This window comes from Mycteria americana, chromosome 6 (assembly GCF_035582795.1).
Source record: "Mycteria americana isolate JAX WOST 10 ecotype Jacksonville Zoo and Gardens chromosome 6, USCA_MyAme_1.0, whole genome shotgun sequence".
NCBI classification, from domain to species: Eukaryota; Metazoa; Chordata; class Aves; order Ciconiiformes; family Ciconiidae; genus Mycteria; species Mycteria americana.
The window spans coordinates 62,525,995-62,550,005 of NC_134370.1; the positions used below are offsets into that span (position 1 = coordinate 62,525,995).

At 47.8% G+C, this 24,011-nt stretch overlaps 1 protein-coding gene across 4 annotated transcripts in view; it reads left to right on the forward strand.

Moving 5' to 3' along the window:
* The window catches only part of NTRK3 (neurotrophic receptor tyrosine kinase 3), a 221,350-nt gene extending 199,605 nt beyond the window's left edge, over positions 1-21,745 (forward strand). For 3 of the 4 annotated variants that reach the window (XM_075506228.1, XM_075506229.1, XM_075506231.1), the window contains 2 exons: positions 18,479-18,637; positions 21,560-21,745. In XM_075506228.1, the coding sequence (XP_075362343.1) occupies positions 18,479-18,637; positions 21,560-21,745 (345 nt within the window). Of the gene's footprint in view, positions 1-458; positions 534-18,478; positions 18,638-21,559 lie in introns of all 4 variants that reach the window. The other variant, XM_075506227.1, reaches the window with a different exon arrangement.
* The last annotated feature ends 2,266 nt before the right edge of the window (positions 21,746-24,011 follow it).

Genomic DNA, 24,011 nt, shown 5'->3' on the forward strand with positions numbered 1-24,011 from the left:
CAGGAGGGCTGGCAATGGCCAAGGAGCAGGATGCTTAAGTACCAGATACAGAGGAACCGCTCAAGCCTCCTAAAACTTCTGTCAGAGAGGGACTCTGGGTCCCCCAAGGGATGTGGCTTCACAATCCAAGGAGAAGTTTCAGGAGGCCAGAGAACCCTGTGACTCTCGCCCAGCATCAGTGCTTGCCCCTCGCCCTCCCTCTATACTGGTGCAGGTGATGGTGTGGGGTGCAAGGTGGCGGTGACCAGGGCCAAGGGTCTCACCTGCCCCGTGCCCTCGCAGCAAGGGTTGTGCAGTGTTGGGATGTTGTAGCCAGTGAAAGACATACGGTTCGGTTAAAGACATACCCTTTCCCTTCTTGTCCCCTTGCTTCATCCCCCCCATCCCTCCCTCCCTCTCTCACCCTTCCCTTCTCTTTTGTTTGTCTCCTTCCCTTGTTTTCACCCATTCACTGTCAGGAAGGGCCGCGTCCGAAGGGCCAGTTCAGCGCAGCGTGGCAGCGACAGAGACTGGCACCGCCGGCAGCTGCAACAGTGAGTGGATCTCGACCCCTGGGGCAGCTGGAAGCGGGGGACTGGTGCCGCTTGAGCATGAAATGACACGTGGGGTTGAGCGGCTTTGGGACTAGGTCGGGTCTAGTGCATTTGGCAGTGAAGGGGCTCTTGTGTGTGATGGAAACTGCACATGTTTCTACTATAGCAACTCTCTGGGGCTTGTCTGTATGGTGAGATAATATGGGATGAATGCAAAAGTCCTCAGTGCAGTCTTCCTCCGTGGGTGTTCAGGCTGTGTCTGCACTAGTGGACAGCATGGGCTGTCCTCTGGCTCTGATGGCAGCGAGCGCGGCATGGTTTGTCTCCGTGCAGCTAAACTGCTCCGTGCCTCCAAGCGGGGTGGCATTTGCCCTGCTCACTGGGAACTGTCCTTGACTTGTGTTGTCCTCTCAACAGTTGTTTGGATGCTGTCAAATTGGCGTGGACTAAAACCAGACCATTTGACCAGTTGGACCGTCACATGCCAGCCCTGATGCCTTTTGTCTGCTAGTCTAGACACAGCCTTGGTGTCTGACCGGTTGGGTGCTTGCAGCTGCGATTGAGTGGATGTCAACCATCACTGCCCCACTGCTCCTCCCATCCCTTGCCCAGTGGAGTGGCAGTGAGAGATCGGTGCAGGTTCGATGCTCTGGCAGTGCAAAGGAGTTTGGGTTTGCCAAGGTGGTGGCTGATGGGAGCCGTGCGAGCCAGCTGAGGGCTGGTAACACCCCTGTTCACCCTGCCCTCCCTCCCACAGAGGTGGGCCATCATCCAGTTGCGCTCGCTGCATGCTGGAGCATCTGTATAGGGGTGCTCAGCCCAGTGGGTCCCCAGCTGCCATAGCATCCCAGAAGCTACCGCCAGCAAGCTGCAAGGCTACTGGAGGTGAGCTGCAGAAGCCTGTGAAAGGGGAAAACATTGAACTTGATTGTCCTGTGTGGTTTTGCTGCTGGCACACAAGGAAGTGCTCTGCTGATCCAGAAAGTTGGGGAGCCTTTGTTTGAGTCTGTTTTGGAAGTGGATTGAGCTAATCCACCCAAAGACACTGTCTGTGCAGAGCAATTATGACCCCTCATAAGTTAAGGCAGGAAGGTGATGGCTTCCACACTTTATTTCTCAATAGCTTCCCTGTGCCAGCAAGCTCAGAGAGATGGACATAAGTATTTGCAAAGTAGCCATGACTGGGACAAATTACTGGGGTCCAATTACCCAAACCTCCCTGTGACATTGCTAGGTGAGATGTATGCTCCTGGCCAGGTGATGAAGGAGCTGTCCCACTGCCCATCCTCCTCCCAGCATCTCCACCACTCCTCCTGCCCTGGCAGTGATGGGGATTAAGCGAATGCCTACACGGTCTTAAGCAGCTGAGTGGATCTCTCAGAACCCTCCTGGGGTCCGTGACGGAGCAGGGCTCTGGCAGTTCCTGACTGTTGCCAGAATCACACAGGCGTATGAGTTTAGACATTGCTGATTTTACAGGGGATATGTCAGCAGATAAGAAGACGTGCCACCGAAAGGTGATTTTGTTACATTTGTGCCTTTCTGAGCCAAAATTGAATTTGGGGTGTGGATGGGAATTTAGTTCTAAGCACTAATGTAATTTTGTATCCTTAACCCTGAAGGCAGTTTTTAAAAAATTATTTTCCCCTGTGCCCTGACACTATTTTTTTGCCTTTCAATCATGTCCTTATGACAGAACAAATACTGGGGTTGACCTTTGCAATGTGACATAATAATATGTGACTTCTTTATAGCTCTTTTCATCCAAAATGCTTGGCACACTATGAATCTGATCCTGCAACCGCTTACCACTGGGCTTAGCACTCACTGCTCCAAGCAATCCCTGGGAAGCCAGAGGAGCACTCACACACAGAAGTGCTATACCTGGTATTATTTGCAGAATCAGTCCCTGGAGAAATGTAGCACATGTCTGTGAACAGCCACATTTTAGAGAGAAAGCCTTGCCCTCTCATTTATGATTTTTATTCACTATCAGAGTGCCATGCCCAGCACTAACATGACAGTCTCCCCTTGGCTAAAATGTCACAGCAGGTAATGCTTGAGTCATATTTATAGCTATCATCTACAACTGTGTTGCTTCTTTTTATTATTTTTTTCCCAGCCCTGAAAGCGTGCTAATTAATAAACTCCCTTAGCTTATCCTGCATCATTTGATCCTGCAGAAATCACAGCACTTTATCTTATTAGCAAGTAGGAATTAAAGAATTAAAACTACTCGGGGGGAAAAAGGAACATAACCACTTTCCCTGTGCATCCCTTCTGAAACAACCTTGCGCTGTGCCCTCAGAAATCCCAAGCTCAGCCCCCTTGGCTTGACAGAGAATGGGAATCCCAGACCAGTGAATGCTTGGGCTGAAAAACACTTTCTGCTCTGCTATTCCTGTTCTGAAAGGGAGAGCTCAGTTAAGTGTATGAGGAAGAAGAAGAGTCCAGAAGTGAGATCCCAGCCTTGGACCGGGCTGCAGGTCCTTTCTGTGCTACCCATGTCCTCTGTTGCCATAGGAAATTCAGTTAGTCCTTCCGTGCCTCAGTTTCCCATTGTTAAAAGGTGATCCCTGCTCATCTTCACTGAGGATATTCACATGAAAAAATAATTGCAAGGGACACAATCATTGTGGTGTTGGGAGACAGGTAAGTACCTTAGAAATACATAGGAAACCTGTGAGCTGAGACATTTGTGGGACTGGTTCAAGGAGAGTGAATTTTGGAAGTCCTCGGTAGTTGGAAAATGCAAAGAGGGAAGCAGGTAGGATCCTTGCACTCACCTCTGGTTGGTATGTTCAGGATGGGCAGAATGAGGAGAGAGACCTGCTCCACCTTCTTGGTGATGGGAAGTGGTTAAATCTGGGGATGGAGACCCACTAACCATCAGCAGGTATCTACATGCTTTGCTGTTGTTTGCCATCAGTAGAGCACTGCACCCCCCCCATCCTTAAGAAATAAATTCATTAGGAGTAGAGAGAGCTGGAAGGGATTCCCTGGATCATCAAATCCTATCCCCTGTTGCATCAATCACATCAGATTTATCTTTTTCATAATCAAGCACCACTATTAAATGCGCTCCTAAGGGAAGACAGTCCCAGAATCTCATTGCTTTAACTCGTAGATGCTTCTAATTTCCAGTCTATGCTTAGTCATGGCCCGTTTGTTAAACAGCAGGTACCTGGCACAGAAGCAAGAAATTTAACACAGTTTTCTTAAAATAACCACCCAGAAATCCTATCCACAAAAAAATGCTGAGGTTGCAAAAGGGAACGTGCAAGGTCAGGTAATGATAGCGGGGAGGCCCGAGCTCACACTTGCCTCTGTCTTGTAGTACAGATTTTACATAATCACCTGCCGTTAATCTTATATGATCCAGTTGAGGTACAAGGCAAAAGTACTCACAGAACAAAGGAACTTCTTTGCTATTCTTCTCCATAATATTAATTGTGTAACCCTCTGTTTCTTTTACCAGGTATAACTAACCCTAAGCTAAACATTTGACTATTTTTCCCTTTCTTGGCAGGCTTTTCCATGCCATTTATTACTTTACTGTACAAGTCATTACCTGCACAACATCTTCAAGAAGTCAGTGAGTTGCACTGCCTCATTTTACAGGTTAGGAAACAAAGCGCAGAGCTATCAGCCGTATCAACCCATAGAGCTGCAAGGGCAACTTTCCTCCTCCAAAATGCCCCTGCTTTATTCAGTGCAGTCTTATTCACTCCAAACCATGCAATTGCTACCCAGCCAGAGGAAAGGGCCTGGTGCAGCAGTCTGCCTTGTGGCACACAGTGTACGTTGCATGCCATGGAAATGATGGCATGCTCTAGACCCATGATTTGCTTGCTTTACAGTCTTGCCCAGTTAGTTAATCAGAGTGTGCAGTGAATGGCGGGGGAAGCAATAGGTGAGTATAAGCAGAGGTGCAAAACCTCTGTGTTACCCATTGCAGGACCCATTAGTTGTGACCCAGCCCACAGAGGGCAATGGCATACAGTCATACCCGTTTAGATCAGGTCACTGCTGCGCAGCATAGTCAGCCAGAGTGACTAAGGAGGAGGGCTCACTTGACAAAAACAGGTTTGCAACTAAGACTTCAAAATCCCATGTTTGCTTATTTAACTTGGCAGGTATTCAAGTGAAACAGGCACAGAGGGGAGGTGTCAGAGCTGATCTCAGTACCAGCATGTGGGATTTTGACTTTCTATTTCAGTGCTCCTGTTTGGAAAAGAAATGCACTCAGAACACCCCCCACCCTTTTTTTTAAGCACTATTTAAATGCCATAAGAATCTTACAGTGCCCACCTTACTGTTCCTAACAAATGAAAATATTTTTTTAGTCTATAATCTGAAAATCATTACCGTGCTTACTATAAAAACCCAAAGCTCTCCAGAGCCAATGATGTCAACAGGTCTAAAATGTGTGCAAATATATTTCGTTGCCATAAAGGTACCAAGGGTCAGACAGGCAGCCCGCAGCCCTGGGGCGACAGGCTGTTAGCATGGGAAGGAACGAAGTGCATCTCAGAGGAGGGAGGGAGAAAGTGGATCTCTCGGCTGGTTTTCCTGGAGTTTTACAGGGTGAATGCCTGGGGCTATGCCTGGCTGGTTCGGGTGGTTTCAGAGGAAAGCGTTGGTGCCGTTCCCATGCACCTCCTTCGTGGTGAGGGTAAGAAAGCGCTCCAGATGGCTCACCCCCATCACGGGTGAGCTGCACTGAACCTCTGGTCCCATCCTGCTAACACAGACAGGGTGGGTGCCTGTTCCCCTCGGGCATCCACATGCCCCTGGTGCCCCCTTCCTCCTGCAGATGACTCTGGATGTGTCCCTCCAAATAAGCAATGCCTAGTGCAGGGCAGGCAGGAGACAGCCACATCCGGCTCTCAGAAAGCAGCCCATAACCACTGCCCCAGGCAGCCAGCACCCAGAGAGCCTGGGTGACGAAGTAGCCCCTGCTTTGGCCAGGTGACACCGGACACTCCCAGAGTGGTGGCTCCTGAGCCAGTCCCTTGCCCTCTGCAGAGCCAGTGGGCTTCTGCTCGTTACTCCTCAGCGGCTTGGGCAAGTGTCAAATGGTTCAAAGATTAATTACTGTTTAACCGGCTGTATCTCCATCACTGCAGAAGGCGGCAGTGGAAAAGACAGAAGTACTGGGATAATTTACCCTGGTATTACACAGCAGATTACCCTGTACTTACAAGGTCACTGGTTACCATGTAATTAGACCTCCAACGCAGGGAAGTCCGCAATAGGTTTCCAAACCACTCTTCTTCCCGGTGTCAGAGAAGCAGAGGGATGGCAGCAAAGTGCAGACTGAAACCTCATTAGGTGCATTTAAAGCTGTTAAATAGTTTAAAATTCAAGCTGGGGGAGGTGCAATGAGAGGGCAGCAAGGCCACCTGTACCTGTCAGTGAGGGAAAAGAAAAAAAAAAACCCAGAGCAGTTTGCCTAGGAAATGCAGGAAAGCCAAAACAGAAAGGAGGGCTTTGAGGGAGCTGTGTGTGTGTTGTGGTTTAGCCCCAGTCGGCAATTGAGTACCACACGGCCGCTCGCTCACCCTCCCCGCCGGCGGGATGGGGTCAAGAATTGGAAGAGCAAAAGTAAGAAAACTCGTGGGTTGAAATAAGAACAGTTTAATAATTGGAACAACAACAACAACAAAAATAATAATAGTAAATTGTAATGAGAAGGAAAACAACAAAAGAGCGAGAGAGGAACAAAACCCAGGGAAAAAAAAAAAACCAAACAAGTGATACAACCACTCACCACCTGCTGACCAACGCCCAGCCAGACCCCAAGCAGCGATCGCTACCCCCGGCCAGCCCCCCCGCCCCCTTTTATATACTGAGCATGACATCATATGGTATGGAATAGCCCTTTGGCCGGTTTGGATCAACCATCTTGGCTGTGCCCCCCCCCAGCTTCTTGTGTGCCCGGCAGAGCACGGGAAGCTGAAAAGTCCTTGACCAGTGTAAGCACTGCTTAGCAACACCTAAAACCTCAGTGTGTTATCAATATTCTTCTCATACTAAATCCAAAACACAGCACTATACCAGCTACTAGGAAGAAAACTAACTCTATACCAGCCAAAACCAGGACAGTGTGCCAGGCGGCTGGGGGCTGAATGGCAGCAACGGCTGCTGCTCTTCAAGCTTCATCAGGGAGAACTTTGCCAGTGGTGGAGGACTCTGCTGAGCCACAGAGCTGCACGGCCACTGGGTCCTGCCCTGTGGGATGGTGCCCATGGGGCCTTGTGGGATGCCGCAGCGGGGATGCCCCGTGGGTCAGGACGTGGGGTGGGCAGCAGGACACCCTACCTGTGGCTGCTGCCTCCCTGCCTCTTGCTCTGGATTGCTGTCCTCCATTTTTCACACGCACCCAAATCAAACACCTACTCATGGAGCATTTCAAAGAATGACAAATGCCTTTGATTATCAAGCACAAATTCCAGTAGCAGCTCATTGCACCTCTCGGGTGGCTAATAAAGCACCGAGCCAGTTCTAATCAATATACAGCAAGTATTGCTGTAAAGTGAGATTGTGCCCACCCCAGGCCATGCTGCATTTTGTCTTTATAAATCCTGTCCTCTTCGAACCAAGCACAGTGCCTTGTGGGGTGGCAGCTCCCCAGCAAGCTTGTGGCTTTCAGTGTGCCAGTGAAACAAATGCTCTTCTGAAGCTGTTCATGTAAAGAAGCCGAGTCAAAGAGAAAAGTGTGTGCCTCTACGGCAATCATTATTTTAAATACTCTTTTATTACACAGCCACATGTCCCTGACTCAGCCCCACAAAGAGTATCCATAAGGTCGACAGCTTCTGGAGAGGTGCAGGAGAAACAAAGACAGTGTGAAGCAATTGATTGCTGAGGATAGAAAGAGCTGTATGTAAATAGTTTGTCTAAAGAATGACCGGAGTGAGGAGATGTGCTACCTGATTGCAAATATTTACAAAGTTATGAGCTTGAAGGTTAGAAAACATGGAGAGAAGTATATAGAAGTTAACACAGGGATAACGCAGTGAGGATGAGGCTGGGGAAAATCAGTGTGGCAAGCAGGAAATTTCCATCATGTAGGCAAGATTTGCTTGTGATTTCCTGAGGGAGGCTGTGGGTTGCCCACTGGGATATATGGATTGGCACCCATCAATACCTTAGCAAATCCTTTAGGGCCCTCTCTCACAAAGGAAAGAGCGCAGAATGAAATTTAATAGGGGTTTTTTTTCAGCTCTACTCTTCGGGCTGTAAAGCTGTTTCATACGCAGACATGCATGTCATTGCCTGTGCATGCTGCATACACATACCTAACGCTCTTGGACTAGAGCAGCTTATCCAGAGGCAGTGAAACCAGCCAAGGTTTTAAGCCCAGCATTTGTAGTCACGCTTCTCCTTGAAGTAAATGCTCCAGCAATGACATAATTGAGGACTATCCTGTCTGCTCAGCATATGTCTGCAGGGGTCATTCATCCTATCAGACACTTCAGAACATTAGCGGTTTCTTTAGACTCACTTTCTCCTTCCCTCCTTCCTCTTGTGGCTAACCCTAATGGAGAGCTGGTGGCTAGAGACTCGTCTAGGAAAACTTGCCCGGTACAGAGAGCTGATGATCTAGCAGCAGTCCTATGTTGCAGCAAAAACAGTCAGATGTGTCCTACCGGGTGCTGGGTTTGTGAAATGGTCCCAGCGGGGCTCACTGGGGTGAAGCGTCTGGCTGGTTGCAGGAAGGGGAGCAGAAGGCAACTAGCGATATCTGCGATGGCCACTTAATGCTTGAGGGCTCTAATGGCATCTGGGAACCAGGTTCCTGTGTTTGTGGGTTTGCTTATTTATTTACGCTCCTGGCTAAATAAAGTAGGTGGAAGAATTTTAACATTGTGGTTAAAATGCGTGGGACTCCAGCAACTCTGTCCTACTCAAGGGCATCCAGAAAACTTGACAAAGAATAGAGGAAACTTCAATGCACATGAAGTTTCAGGTGGAAAAATAGAGTAGAAGAGGATGCAATGCTTGATTCCTTCAAATTTTCAAATTTAGCTTGTTTTCCAGCAGAACCCTGCAGCCAAACCCCAGCCTCACCTTCTGCACGTGCCACCATTTTGGCTATCGCTGGTTTTAGTTCTGCCACTTCCCAGTGCTGCTGCTGCTCCCCCATTGCAGCTGTGCTCAGATGGGTGCAGTCACTCTCTTCTCCTGTGCCTGTCCCGCCTGGGCTGTCGTCACCATCTGCAGCCTCTCTTCTGCGTGCCACACCACCTTTTGACAGGGATGCTTCAGGCAGGCATGGGAAGAGCATGTCTGGGGCAACCTCTCCTATTTTAGGTCTCAGGAAGTTTAGCCATCAGCATCGTATAGTCAATGTGTCTCTACAGTGGCCTAACTCTTGGGGGGGGCGGTTTGGGGTTTGCCTCTGCCGTGAAATCCAGCTCTCCATTCAGCAGTGGCAGAGCTGGCACAGCTTTCCCACCGGCACTGATGAGTTTAATCACATCATTAGTAGGTGTGACACTGCAGCCTCCAATGATGAGCTCTTTATTTTAACATGGCTTGCAATGTGTTTGTCTGAGATGCCATCTGTGCCTGCACTGCCTTCATTAGGAGAGAAAGCATATGCATCTTCTGAAGTTGTTCTATATTTCTGTGATGTTTCCCTGCTGAGAAACCACTGTTCAACTAGAGGGTGAGAACTCGTACCTGAAGGAAAGCACCATCACCCAAAAATGCTTAAACAGACCAAATAAACCATTAGGAAGCTCACCATTGGGAACCGTCCTCAATTGGCCTACAGGAAACTGGCTAGAAGGAACAATCCAGCTATTTTATTGATGAAAGTTTTTCATCTTGGTAAAGCACTAAGGCCCTATCCTCTAATCTAAAGTACTGTAAGTTTTCAATAAAGCCAGGAATAGATTTCTATTTTAAAAATACTTTTGATTTTTGTATGTCCGTACCATGATTGCGCATAAAAGTCTCTGGGTTGCCTGCCCAGTTTTTAGATACAAAAGATAGTATTAAGATTTGTGGGCACAGATCCAAGCATCTAACCTTCCCCTTTAAAAACTCCGTAGTCAGCTATGTATTTCTATAGATGCCCCTCGATGAACCAACAGGCAGCATGCTCACAGTGTTTCACTGCTACTTAACAAGATTCACAAATGGCAAACCAGGCAGGAGCTGCCAGATCACGGTCCAGCTGCATGTAAAGAAAGGGACTGCTTCTATAGGGACTTCCCATACCCTGCATTGTATTAAATTTCTGTCTGTATGCTGCTAGGCCTATGCTCAGTGAATCTGACATTAACAAGAAATAGATTTCCAAACAATCTGGCCTAATGAATTTTGAATATTATTATGATTAATGCCAAGGCAGTTGAACTGATTATCCAGCATCCAGAAGTTAAGTAATGGAGCCTTATCTAAATCATGTATAGTCGTCAGTCAGGAATGGCTCTGACTGCAGACAAAGACGGAGCATTATTGGTTGCCCAGAGGGGAGTCACTGTCAGGACAAAGAGAGAGGGACGATGGAAGGGGAGATTATGAGATACCAATCTGAAAGCATTTTAGCATAGAGTGATCACACATGCAAGTGCTTTATTGGTCCTATTTCCTAAGCTGCATTTCTCAGGCCATTTTGAGACTTCGCTTTTATATCTCCAGGTTAAGATTTATTGGGCAAATCTTCTTCCTACTTTCCGAAGCCAGAAACTGAGCTGATTTTCATTCTCTGTGTCGCCAAAAGAGCGGAATCCTGATGGACGCATTTCTTGCATCATGATGGTTTAACTGAGCCTCTATCTGATTAGCTTTTGAGCTATTAAACAGTTCTTGTAGTATTACCAGCTCTCTGCAAAATGATAATGCAGATCAGTCATGGACAATTTCTGTTGGCACATGCAGTCTTTACAGACTACAGATCCCCTTTGAAGTTGGAACCAGCTGACAGCTGTGCTGTTTCATGGGTATTGCATGTCTCTGAGCAGGCCTGTCCTAAAAAAGTGTGGTGTGGTGCAAGGGTCTCCAGCCTGGTGGAGACAAATTGGTAAATCCATACAGTGCTGACAAACTATCTGATGGCTGTAGTTTGAATAGTTTAGTGGCCTTCCCAGCCTCTGCTGTTATCTTGGCAGTGACCAGGAGAAAGGTGGCTTAGTTGGTAGCTTTTGAACAGCCCAGATGTGGTGCCCATGTTGTGGCTGTGGTGCAGAAGACCGCAGAGGCCACCATCTGCATGCACCCCTCTGCACAGCTGCCCAGTGCCAACTCACAGCCAAGCAGTGGGACTCCTGGGAAGCCACTGGGTCTCCCACCAGTGAATCCTTCCCCAGTGCTACCACTTTCCTCCACTGTCTGAGATCCTAGTGTGCGGTCTTGTCGTTCTGGGCCACAAGAAGCTTTCAGTAGGTGTCCCAGGGGATCAGGAGGATGGTCACCTCTCCTTTACCTGGGAAGGCTCTAGCAGCAACTATTAGGACAGGGGTTTAGGACCTGCTAGGACCTGGTGGTGGCCTCACTGACCTCTTTACTAGGTGCTTTGCAAACTACAGCTGCTCTGCTCCCACATCTCCCCAGCTGAACCCCAGAGGCATGGCTGGGGTTTCTCACAATTTATGTCCCGGGATTGGAGATCATGGCTTTTGGAGCATTTACTTATATGAAAATGAGAATCTGGCCTTTGTTCCTCTGCAGGCTGGTTGTGCAGCCCTTTCCTAGCAGTAGGTGCTGCTGCTTTGAGTTCTGGGAAGAAAAGAGGAGGGGTGAACTGTGGTAAGGAGCACATCAAATAGATTATTGGCAAACATAATTAAAAATATATGTGCGATTACTCCTCTGTTTCCCTTTTCTTAACCATCCTCTGCATTACCTCTGGCATTTTTAGATGGCAGATAATATAACTGAGAGGACTCTTGGGTACAGGCAGCTCTTAGAGCAGTAGTGATTTATCTCAGGCCGTTTTGAGGTAGCAGAATTTACCTCTAGCTACAGACACCCCTCCATGTCTGCCCCCTCTCATTTGCATAAGTAATTGGCAGCTTGTTAATGGCTCGTTAGGAATGCTGAAAACCATGAGATTAAAACACACTCAGTGGAGCAGAGATGAGGGGAAGGGGGGGAGAAAGGCCACTGTCCCTGCTTGCAAATTACACTGCTGGATTCAAAGTGATTCAGAATTACAGGTCATAAAGCAACTGGATTGTTAAATGAAGTAAGGAAAAACAATGTCAATGGCAGGCTTTACTTTTAGGCTCATGTTTAAACACAGTATCTGGGGGGAGCAAACAGTCCCTTGCCAAACAGACCTACTGACAGCAGGAGGGTCTTGCCCTCTTCTCAATTTCACATTGACCCTGCCTGGTCAGTCTTTCCTGCTCCTGAGCAAGTCCATCTGGCTCCTTACATCACCTCACGACAGGGACATTTGGTTCCTTTCCCTGTGCTCTCTCTGGGTAAGTCCAACCCTCTCCCCCCTGGCAGCAGGTGACCTGCATCTCCCCTGCTTTGGGCAAGGCTGGGACATCCAGTACAGCTGCATGTAAGTAGGAGAAACAGCTACAGGTTGCTTTGTGCATTCTGTAAATCTCCAAAAACCCTCTGTGATCCCTTGCAAATTGCTGTGAGATGTCTTCAGTCACTGGCATGCAGGGAAGCAGCAAAGCCCCGTGCTGCGGCACTGCCAGAGCCTGCAACGATGGAGATGGAGAGGGGGGATTAGGAGAGGATCGGATCTGCCATTCCCAGAAAGTGGAGCAGACACATGCTGCATGGCAAGGACACAAGAAGTCAAGTGAGTCAAAATGTTTGGTGGAAGCTTTTTGGTTTTTTGTTGACTGATTTTAAGCTCACGTTTGGCACTGGCCATGATGGCAGGGACAGCAAAGACGCAAGACCTGAAGGCAAGGATAGGGCTACACTGAGAGTTTGCAGTGACAGCTTTTGGATCACTTAGAAGAGGCTCAGCCTGGGGCTGGTATGGCCATAACAGATGATGACTTTTAGTCAGGGGAATACCTTGGGGATTTTTTGAGGCCAGAGTAATTCTTGCGATGGTGCAATCTCCGATGTAGCTAGCACCCTTCTTTCTGGATAAGCTGAAAGGAAATTACAGGCAAAGCACATGGGAATTGCATCCAGTCACAACTTGCACTTAAATTCAGCTACCTCTGATGTAAACTACTTGGGTACTTAAGAGCCTAGTAAGGTGACAGTTAAAACTATGAAGTGCAGGACAGCTAATGTTCAGCAAAGCTCAGCTCTGTCTGGCATGTCAGAGTTAATCCCTTTGTTTTGCAAAAGGTGCCCAGGAATCTGTCAGGACTCACACAAGCAAAATACTGGCACATCTGATAGAGAAATGTCTCTTAGTGCTGCTGGATCCAGCACTGAAGGCAAGGAAGGAGTATCTCCTCCTGGAGACCCAGCCATGAGCACGTGCTGCCTTTTGCCTTGCCCCTGAGAAGCCACCTTCACGTGCCCTAACCTGATCTGACAAAATTCAACTCACAAAGGTGTGATCTACAGCAGTTTTGTTTGTTGTTTGCTTTTCTCTGAGAGTTCAACTTAGCCAAACAGAGAAGCTTTTCGTGCTTCTTGCTTGCAGTGCTTTTTTTTGTCCTTGTGTCCTTCTCGGGTAACCCAACCACCTGTGGCTCTTATTCATACAAGGCTGTCCAGAACTGCTGAATAACACATCCTGCCCGCAGAAGGAATTAATGTGTCCTGATGGGGACATACATCTGGTTGCTGGGGGAAGGTTCAGAGCTAAGTATCTTCCAGGGATCACCCAGCTTCTAGAGCTGAGGTCTAAAGGACATATGTTCTGGTGCAGCCCAGCCTGGAATGGTGGCCAGGTCTGCAATTAAAGAAGATCCCAGGTCATCCCTACCTACAGCAGCAGGAACAGAGACAGCAATCAGAGAATGCGTGTCTTATCACTAGGTCATGTGGATTGAGCGTTGAGTGGATTTTCCTGGAGAGAAACGGTGCCAAGGTCTTCACTACTGCTTCATGATTCTGTACAAACTCAAATGTCTCAGCTTCCTGCACATAAAAGGGAAGTTCAAATAATGCTGCACCATATGAAGACACCTACGGTGGTTCTTGTGACTTTCCCAAGGCAGGAGCAGGAGCAAGAGTCTCCGTGAAGTATGACAGGAACAGGAAGAAAGCTGTCAAATGACCTTGGAAAGCAAAAGTCAAATGACCAAGGAAAACAAAAGCACTGATTTATTTTTTATTTTATTTCAAAACTGGGAAGGAAACTGCATAAAAAGGAAAATAAAACACAGCCTTAGAGTATGCCAGAGACCAAATTCCATTCTTAGTTGAGATCCATGAAGCAACCTTCAGCTGTGAGCATGGAGGGGATGGCTCAGTAGCTCCCCTATGAATGCTACTTTGGGCTACAGCCCTGGAGCTAGTATTTGAGCTGGGAGGGGTACAACAGGGCTGCCCACCAAGAGCTGCATGTAACATGTTAGGATCTGGATTCCCACCAGTCCAAAGTTCTCATGAGGGTTTTTCAGCCCTACTCTGGTTTTGATTTCCATGGTGTCTCTGTTAGTGGCCCAAACTGTGGATATACCGCACGGTCTTTGCTGAACACCGCTGCTCCACTACCTGCTGTTGTACTGTCAAACTCATTGGGGATAACATGTCGTCTTTTCCCTTCCTAATCAGCTGGATGTCATTCAGAAAGCTGGGACAAGGAGAATTTTTTCCCCAGACACCAGCTTTCCTCGGTAGCAAACCTCGAGCCTTATAATACTACTTGTACGTAGCACTTATATAGCTTTACATCGTCAAAGTGCTGTACTAGCATTAAGTAATTATCTCTCTCCCTAATGGCCATTAATGCTGGCCTTTCATGAGCCTCCCCCAGCTCCCTGAGGTTCCTATCTAATACAGCAATAAGCTTCTCAAAGGGAGTGGCTAGTTATCTTGCAAGTCTATGGACTTGGATGTGTAATGAGGCTTCAGAGCAGAGGCCAGGTGCCCTGGAGTATCAGAAACATGTGGCTGTAGGCCAGGTCATGCACTTGGGAGTATCCATTAGAAAGGGATGGAAATGAGTAGGTGATACTGCGATCTTGAAATGGAGACAGAAGAAGGAAACTTTGGCTGCTCAGAGGATATGCACTGATTGCTCTATTTATTACCAGGATAGTACTGCAAACTGAAAAAGCAAAGCAATGGGAATAACATGTCAACGTGGGTATGGGGAGTTGATCTAGGGAGAGAAAGTTAGAGAGCTAAAAATGTCAAGCAAAGCTAGACAGCCATGGCAATGGGATAAAGAGGTCCGTCTGCAGGTCTATGAAGCATTAAAATAACAAGGAGAAAGGGCAAGCTTGGTAGTATCATAGGCTTTAAAGGGAGGAACAGAAGAGGATTTACTTGCCTTATTTGCTTGAAAGCAAAGTGCTCTTCCAAGTTGTGGAGTGTCTCCAGGGGAGATGTTGCAATGCCACTGTTTGAGGACATATCACCCTTAGGGGCCTTTAGAAGATGAACCTGCGTGATGGCTGGGCTCCCCCATCCCTGGCTCCCAAAGGGAATAGAGGAACGTGGGGTGGGAAGATGACATGACTGTTTAGAAAAGACTCAGAAGTAGCATGTTTCTGACAAGCATCAGTCCTGCATGGTCACTTATTTCTAAAACCTGCCAGGCCCAGCTCTGAGCAAACAGGGGCTTGGCTGAAGCAAACTTTCAGCTTCACTCTAAAGACACGATAACAATTCTTTCTAGAGCCAAGGACGTGCCATGTAAACTGGCTTTGCAAAAGAAAAAAAACAGCATCCTTTTTTTTTGGCCTGATTTAATAGCATAATTTTGCTTTTAAGCTTTTGGCAACAGCTGGTCCTGTAAAAGAAGTATGTAGCCGTTGGAATCACATGCAAGTCTATGCTGGCATAACACAGATCACAGTCACTACATGTTATGCAAAGGATTTTTGTCACCCTGGACACACTCTGTTTCCTATGGCATCAGTAGCACAATCCCTCTGTGCTCAGCTCTAAATAATTTTGCTACACCAGCAAATAACAGGGCACAGCTGACTGCAGACCAGGAAGACTCAACTTACTGTTCACTTACTATACGGCTTCAGAGCAGGGCCTTTCCCTGCCTTCCTGCATCTGTTTTCTCATCTGTTAAATGGGAATTTTAATCCTAATCAGTTTGCAAGAGGAGCGGCACGGGATAGTCAAAGGTGATGCTTTAAAATGTAATAGTCAGCCTTATGTGCTAAGCTAGACATTAGAGTGGGTTTATGGTACAGTTTAATTGATGCTGGATCTGCTTATAGCTAGCTAGTAAGTGCAAGACTTAACATTTCCTCTCAAAAATGTGGCACCTTGTTTGAGATGCAAAGAATACCTCTGCAAAGAATATGTCATTATCCATGAGCATAGCTGAGCCATATTTTGGGATCCACAGGTTTCTGGGTGTTGCTTGGGGGGGGTTCCCCCCAAAATTAGTTTATTAATTATTACTGGATTAATTTTTAGGAAAAGGTATGTCTTACATGACATACAGGGCTGAGAGGAATGCTTTGGCAGTCCCTGGACTCTACCATATGAGCTAAGCCAAGACTGTGTTGTCACATTCTTGGGACAACCATTGACTGCGTATGTTACTTGACTGGCAGTCCTTCACCAGGATGTGTCTAGAGGAGATCAAAGACCTCATTTATTTTAGCTTATTAGAACTGAGATGGGACTACTGTCCTCTCTGTTCTGCTTTCAGGTCCAGACTCTCAAGTGGTGTAAATCAGGGCCCTCCCATTCAAGCAAACCTGCTGTAATACTGTTTGTGTAAGCTGAGGACCTGGTTCATAGCTTCTGAACTGCCCTAAGACCTGTTCAAAAGGGAGTTAAGTGTGCTCAATACATTGTACTACCTGTAATCTCAAATGATCCTGCAAGATTCAGGATATTGCAAATGTAGAGAGCTTTGCAATAAGTAATCATTTTGAGATCACTGGAAAACTGAATAATTAGTGTTACTTAAAGGAGAACAAAATAAGCATTAGCACAAACCAGTTTTTGCAACAATCAAGTTTGATGTATGTCCTGTTCTGTCAATAACATTTCCTCAGAGCCCTTCACAAGAAAGGAAAGCAACTTGTAAAAGCTGGGGATGCAGGAAAGCTAAAATTGCAGCCAGGGTTTCAAAGGAACAAACAAAGAATAGCATATTTCCATTTCCATTACAGGAGAACATTCTTGGGAGTTCAGAGCAGCAAGCTGAGAACACACCAGCCAAGTCATTTCTAAATAGGAGGTGTAAAGCTGCAATGAGCTTTTTATCTTCATGCATCGCAGTTCTGAGCACCTCTGCACTTAGGAAAGAAAGATGTTCCTAAGACCTTTAAAATCCCTTCTCTTTTTTTGTAGGAAGAGGCTGTTTCAGAGTTAGAAAAAGGGCTGGTTTAGAGACCTCTGAGTACAACACTGCAAGCCCAGGTCCAAATTCTGTCAAACCCCAGAGAAGTCTGACTCGCACCCTCAGTGCAGAAAGCCTGCTAAGCATCATACCCATTTCACACCCTACTCCAACACACCTCCCCAGCACTGTCCCTCTTGCTTCCAAGCACTGCAGTGTGTCTCTGTACTGACCCTTCCCCACGCTAGTTCTGCTTTAATCAGGCAAAGAAACCTGTGGCAGCTTGGGAAAACTGGCAGCTTGGAGGAGACCTTTTGTTTGTACAAGAAACATTTTCATCCAAGCAAGTGCAACAATCTCATTATTTTGAATAGCCATACATATGCTGGAAACCTAGATACCAGATACCTTATCCCCTGATCTGTCATAGGACCAGAGAGACTTCTGTTTGATTCAGTTGCAGTGCTACAAAGTTATTAGCACTTGCTTTTTTGGTGTCCGTAATGAGACAAGCAGTCTTCCAAGCAGTACCAAAAAAGCACTCTTTCTCATCACCACTAAAACCTCAGACACTTTACCATCAGCAGAAACGAGTGCTGGAGACTTGCAGCCATATTGCTTCCAGCACCGGCTGGCATTATCAATTAGCTATTTCCCCACAGATGGTGCTTCTTATGTAGAAGGTCAGAACAGAGACAAACTTGTCCTGCTCAGAGACACTTGTTCAGAAATCTCTAGTGAATCTGAAGGTAAATCCATCTGCTTTCAAACTGTTTGCATGTACCCTGCAAACCTGCTGCATACCTGCTGGATTCGTGTGCCCTGGAGAAGGTAGACACTAAATGAGAAAGTGCCTTTCCCTGGCTTGACATACCCTAAGGGGACTTCACCCATGGGCTTTTCAATTTCCAAACTCTCCAAAGGGGCTGGCTTTCCTGCCTCCATTAAATGCTGGGCATATCCCTGCCTGTAAGAGCCTGTTCTTTACAAACAGATAGCCTTTTTGCAGTGCATTCCTGCAGTCATTTACATATTCAAAGCACTCTTTGAAAATGCCTGTAGCACAGTTTTATGAGCACAAAATCTTTCATGCAATTAGGTGATGTGCAGATGCCTGTGCATGGCTTTTAGAAAACCTTACCAAAGAGGGACAAACCTCACGCTATATTTCTGGTGGGTGCCTCAGAGCACTGAGGCCCTGCAAAACTCAGTGCAGTACTTTGCTGAACACCGTCTCTTGCCTTGCCTCCTGGTTCATCAGACTGTAGGGTTGGAGCATGCTCTTGGCATTTTGTCATTTGATTTCTTTACAAGCCCATTTTGGGAGGAGAGGACATCATTTATCTTGATACATTTCACTCCCTATCCATCATGTTAACCAGGTGGGATTGGTGGGTAAGCCCATGGGCGGTCGGGGAGGCAATAGCCAGCCCAGCTTTTTTGAACAGCTCCTCATTGATATAGCTCACGGGGAGGTCCTGAGTTTGTCCATGTCACATCAGGGCTGACCCCTTCCTCAGGGCTCTCATCACTCAGATTTCCTTGTGCCTTTGCCCTCACCCAGGTTGGAGGACACACCATGCTGCCTATCCGCTGGATGCCTCCGGAGAGCATCATGTACAGGAAGTTCACAACAGAGAGTGACGTCTGGAGCTTCGGGGTGATCCTCTGGGAGATCTTCACATATGGGAAGCAGCCCTGGTTTCAGCTCTCAAACACAGAGGTACAACAGCGCTGAGACACCTCAGCTGGAAACTGTACTTTTTATCGTCTCTCCTCTCCAGATTGCTTGCAAAGCAGTTCGTACATAGATGGTCGGCTCCTTGGCACTCCCATGGCTTCACCATGACAGAAGTGTCATTATCTCTGTTTAAGAGCTGGGGAAACTAAGGCATGCAGGAATCAAAGGGCTCTGCAAAGCCATGTACTGGCTCATCCTCAGTCTCTCCCTTCTAGGTTCCTGACATACCTCCATAACAGCCACATCTGATGATAAACTCTTGGGGTGCTGCCAGAACTGAGGATACCCAAATTACTGCTGGGATCTAAGTTATTGTCATGCCCTGCATTTCCTCTGCGCTCTTTCTCCTTACTTTATAACTGAGGCTCTTACGGCAGTCTTCAGTTTATGAGAAAGTGTTTGAAGCCTGTTATATAGCATGTGGCACATTTCTGTGGGGCTTTTTCCCATAGGGATATCTATTATTTGGTTTGCCCCAGTTCATTGATGGTGGGACCAAAGGAGCTGGTTCGTCCTTGTTATTTCTTTGAATAGCAAAAGTTGCAGCCCATCAGTATAGGGCTGTACTGCAAAAATGTTGAGGGAAGGCTGGCTGGGATTAGCAGAGTGTCAGAGCTGAGATTTGAGGCACATCAGCAGAAATGCATTGGAAGATTTTTGCTCAGAATAGCAGGGGGTATTATAGAAGAGGAACAAGATGCATTGACATAGCAGTGTGTGGGAACCTTGCACATTTTTATCCTACTGTGTATCTAATGGATTTCAGAAATTTCACCTTTTGTAATGAGAAATGTGCATTTTCTGCTTTCTGGATACAGATCCCTTAATTAAATGAGTTGCAGAGATGGCAAATCCAAGGTGTTGCTTTACAGCTCTAATACTTGCCCATTCGTGTGCTCAATGGGGCCTGACTGTATATCCCAAAGTAGCACACGCAAACATTTTAGAGGCACAAACAATGGAATCGACAGCGACAGAAGTTATTTGTCACGCTATTTAATGAGCTGCTCTTGCATTTCCCTGGGAGGGTAAATACAAACACACATAAATGAGCACATGTAGCTTGTACATGGGTGATAGGCACGCTAGAATATGACAGCTCAGCTATCCCCATAGCTGCCTCGTTTTTCTTTGCAGGGCAGTAGGACTGAGAATAGTCACCCCTAACCTTGAGGGAGGAGGGCTGGTTAAAATCTGCACAGATACAGCTGTATTGGCTTTCCTGCCATCCGTGGAAAAATCTTTTCCTTTCCTTTCCTATGGCTGTATCCACTTCTTTCTGAGAGCTGAGGACTCCCACCCCAGACCACACTATCCTAGTGGGAGGGAGCCACATTAACTCTCATCTGGCTCATTTTTCACAATTTGTGGAGAGGTGGGCAGAACCAGGCTGATTGCAGAGGACTGACACCTCCACCAGCTCCTGGATGGTGAGGTGTCAGGGCAAGTCTCAGTGGCAGCCTGGCCGCAGCTGCAGAGCCCCGTGGAGAGGCAGGTTAACGGAGTCTGTGCCAAGCTCCAGGCTGCCAGGACTGGACCATGAGCAATCACCATGCTGGTCAAGCATCGCCGCTGCTGGGCGTGGGCATTAGCAAGGCTGGGATGCCTGCTCCCTCCTGTGGCATCCACATGGCCTCATACCCCCAGAGCATTTTTAGCAGGTTTTTTCAAGGCTGGAAGAGACCCTGCCTGAGCAGAGGAATGAGGCAGGGCACCACCTCATCTGAAAGCCTCAGCCAGTCCATTAACTTCCTTAGCCCTGTAGAGAAAGGGCTCAGCACAGGGCTCCTGTGCATGTCCACGATGTCCTGTCAGAAACCATAACTCACCTCGTCCCACAAGTCACCACTGCCAGAAGCTTTATGGCAAAGCGGGCTTCTCTGCATGCTGCATCTTCCTCGCCCTGCTTTCAGCAGGTCCTAATCTCTCCCCTCTGTATTTATATGCAAACAGCAAAGCGATAAGTATCCGTTGAGCTGTGTGGCAGCCCATTACTATTCATAAATGATAAATTGCAAACACCCCTTGCTGGGTGGCTTCCCTCAACACACTGCTTGGGATCTGTGTTTATCTGCAGAGCATGGCAGGTCACTTGCACACTGCAATGCTGGGACTCATCAACTCCAACCAAGGAGGCCAGATAGTAATAGCAGCTCTCTGACAAATCATACCTCCCTTCCCTTCGCATCCATTCCTCCAGTGAACAAAACACAAACAGACGCTTAGGGGAGTCCTTTCCAATGGCATCGCTCTGAAGAGACTTTAATGCTATCCAAGAGCTCACATTTCTCTCATTAGCAGCACCGACCTGACCCAGAACAGAGTGTTAGCACTGCAGATTTTTTTCTCCATCACAGATGTGATTTGAGATGAAATTTCATTCTTTCAGCTGCTTTTCTGTGTTAAAATGAGGCAATGCTGCCCTTGGAGATGGAGGTAGGAAAAGATGCTCTGAAGTCTCCCTTGTAGAGCTCTCCTGGGCTTTGCAATGGAAAGGACTCTTGATTTTCAGGGAAGAAAAATATCATTTCAGCTGTGCAAAGTATAGCTTTAGTTTGGGGAATTTAAGGCTTTTTTTCCCTCTTCAATTAGCAGGAAAAACTGACATCATAAATTAAAACCGTTTCATTTGCTTGTGACCTGTTTGGAGAGTGCATTGGGGTAGGCAGGTGTCAAATGGGGAAGGTTTTTGGGAACTGTGAGACTGCAGCTGGAGACAAACTTTTCACTGTAAAATTATCATTAACAACACACAAACAGGTGAGTGCTGAGGACCTGCAGACCTCTTGGCTTCTCAGCGCTCCCATTCACTAAACAGTACCACATCAGCCAAGAAGTAGCTGGGACAGGACATCCTCCAGGAGCTGCCCGACTGGTGTTCAATGTCTCCTTTCTTTCTTTCAGGTCATTGAGTGCATTACCCAAGGCCGAGTTTTGGAAAGGCCTCGAGTCTGCCCCAAGGAGGTTTACGACATCATGTTGGGCTGCTGGCAGAGAGAACCCCAGCAACGGCTCAACATCAAGGAGATCTACAAGATCCTTCATGCTCTGGGCAAGGCCACACCAATCTACCTGGACATCCTTGGCTAGCAGTGGCCACTTGTCAAAAGTCCCTCTCCTTCCTTCCGTCCTTCCTTCCCTCTCCCCCTCCCAAGTCCTTTGCCCCTCAGCTCCCAAGCAAACATCTTCATATAAACTCAAGTGCCTGCTACACATACAACACTGAAAAAAAAAACAAAACAAAAAGCAAACCAACAAAAATCCCACAAAACAATAACCTGTAAGGCAGTTTGGCTTATATATATTTATAGATATCTCTCTATATATAACTTCCACACCAATACAGAAAGAAGCTGCTGTTACAGAAAATAAGACTTTAAAAAAAAAAATCAAAAAAGGGAGAAAAAAGTACTTTAAAAGATATATATAATTAAAAAAAAAAAAAAAAGAAAGAAAGGAGAAGGTATCTTTCCCCCGAGCAATGAAGCAGTGAATTGTAACCCTGCTGTGAGTATGGTTCGGGCTGCTGGGCAGGGTTCTAGACTGGCTAAGGCAGCGATGGCATCCCGGGTAGGAGCCCTGGGAGGAAAGCCTTGCCCTGGTTGTATGATATGCACTGAATGTGTGAAATCAGTCCTCCCTTTTCGTCCTTGCCTCCCTCCCTCTTTCCCAGCCCGCAGGTGATGGGCGCAAAGCCAGGGCAGTGCCCCTGGATGAACTCTCTTTTACCAACCCCTCCCCTCCCTCCCTCCAAGTCCTTCCCCATCCCTCTCTGCCTTCCTGCCTTTTTCCTCCCTCCAACATTTCAGGACAATTTTCTAATTTGCTGATTCTTAAATGTATAGACTCAAGGCTTTCAAACACACAGTCAAAGGATTGTGGCACCTACGGGTAAAACACACACCAGGAACCAGCTGCCCTCCCGCAGACAGCGAGCCGGTCGGACCCAGACCTCCCTCCTGTCCCACGCCGGCTGCTGCAAGGGCTGGGAGAGCAGCAGGACCAAAGGGGCGAGGGAGTCGAGGGGGGATCCTGGAGACCTGGTCCTGAATCATCCCCAGCCCATTTCAGCGTGTGAGACAGGAGTGCCCTTGGTCCAGGGCGCCCAGTGCAGGTGGCAACTCTGGGAGGAACAAACCCCCATCCCCACCCCTCCTCTTTCTCCCCACCCTTCACATTTGCTAGTGGCCATGGGGTTGTTCCCCCTCCCTCAGCTGTCTGCACCAGGGTCAAATTGGTCCCTGGTGTAAACCTTCAGCAGGCAGGGTTGGATCCCTGCTCCCCACATGGGGGAAAGGCTGCAGCATGCAGACAGCTGGGAGTGTGCCTGCATCCTGGCTGGGCATGCCTATGGGGTCAGCATATCCCAGCGCTCTTCCTCCCCATCCTCTTTCCTTCCCCATCCCTGCCCCATGCCTCAGTCCAAGCCTCAGGCACAAGCCAGCAGGGGACAGGGAGGGGGACAAGGCTTGCGAGATGGCTGGGAACCTCCCAACACCTGCCTGCAACCCCCTTGCCATTCTCCTCACGTCCCCATCCCCTGAAAGGATTGATGCATCTGCCTTTGAGCTGTTGTGAAACGCAGAGGCTGAAGAATAGCTCCACAGGCAGCCCCGGGAGAAGGGGGGGAAGGAGGGGAAGGTGCCTTCAGGAGCAGACGGCTCAGCGGATGGCCGCAGCAGCCAGCCTTGCATCTCAATGAGGATGAAGGCCTGACAGGCAGAGACAGGGGGTGGTGGGGACAGCAAGGGAGAGACAGAAGCATCCTCCCTATAGCCCATCTCCCTTGAGCAGGAAATAATCCTGACCTGGGGAAAGGCTGAGTCAGACGCTGAATCCCATCGGTCAAGACCGGGCTTAGAATACGAAACCTTTCTGGGTCTTTTTTTCGTGTGGCTAATGGAGGATGAGGGGGAACCTCAGCTTGGCAGCTGCTCTCAGGAGGCAGGGAGTGGGCACCACAGGCATTGTCAAGGCAATTTTGAGAAGGCAACAACCGCCAGCACAAAAATAGCCTGCTCGGACGTGGAGCTTGCCTGGAAGGGAATGCAGATGGAGGAAGAGGAGATGGGGAAAGGGTCTTGGCTCCTTCCCCATGGCCAGAGTAGTATTCATGGCCAGGATGCAAGGGGAGATGGGTGACTCTGACTGAGACCTGGTTGCGGCCAGTTGCTGAAAGGGGAAGATTTTGCATCCTCTCCTCATCCTCCTTGTCTCTTGCCAATCTCTACCTCCCACCCATGGCTCTGGCATGACGTGGCTTATGGTTTCAGACAGGGGAAGGGGACACTGCTACAAGGAGGTTTGTGATGGCAGCAGTGGCTGTGGGTTTATTCTGTGCTTGTGTAAACAGCAG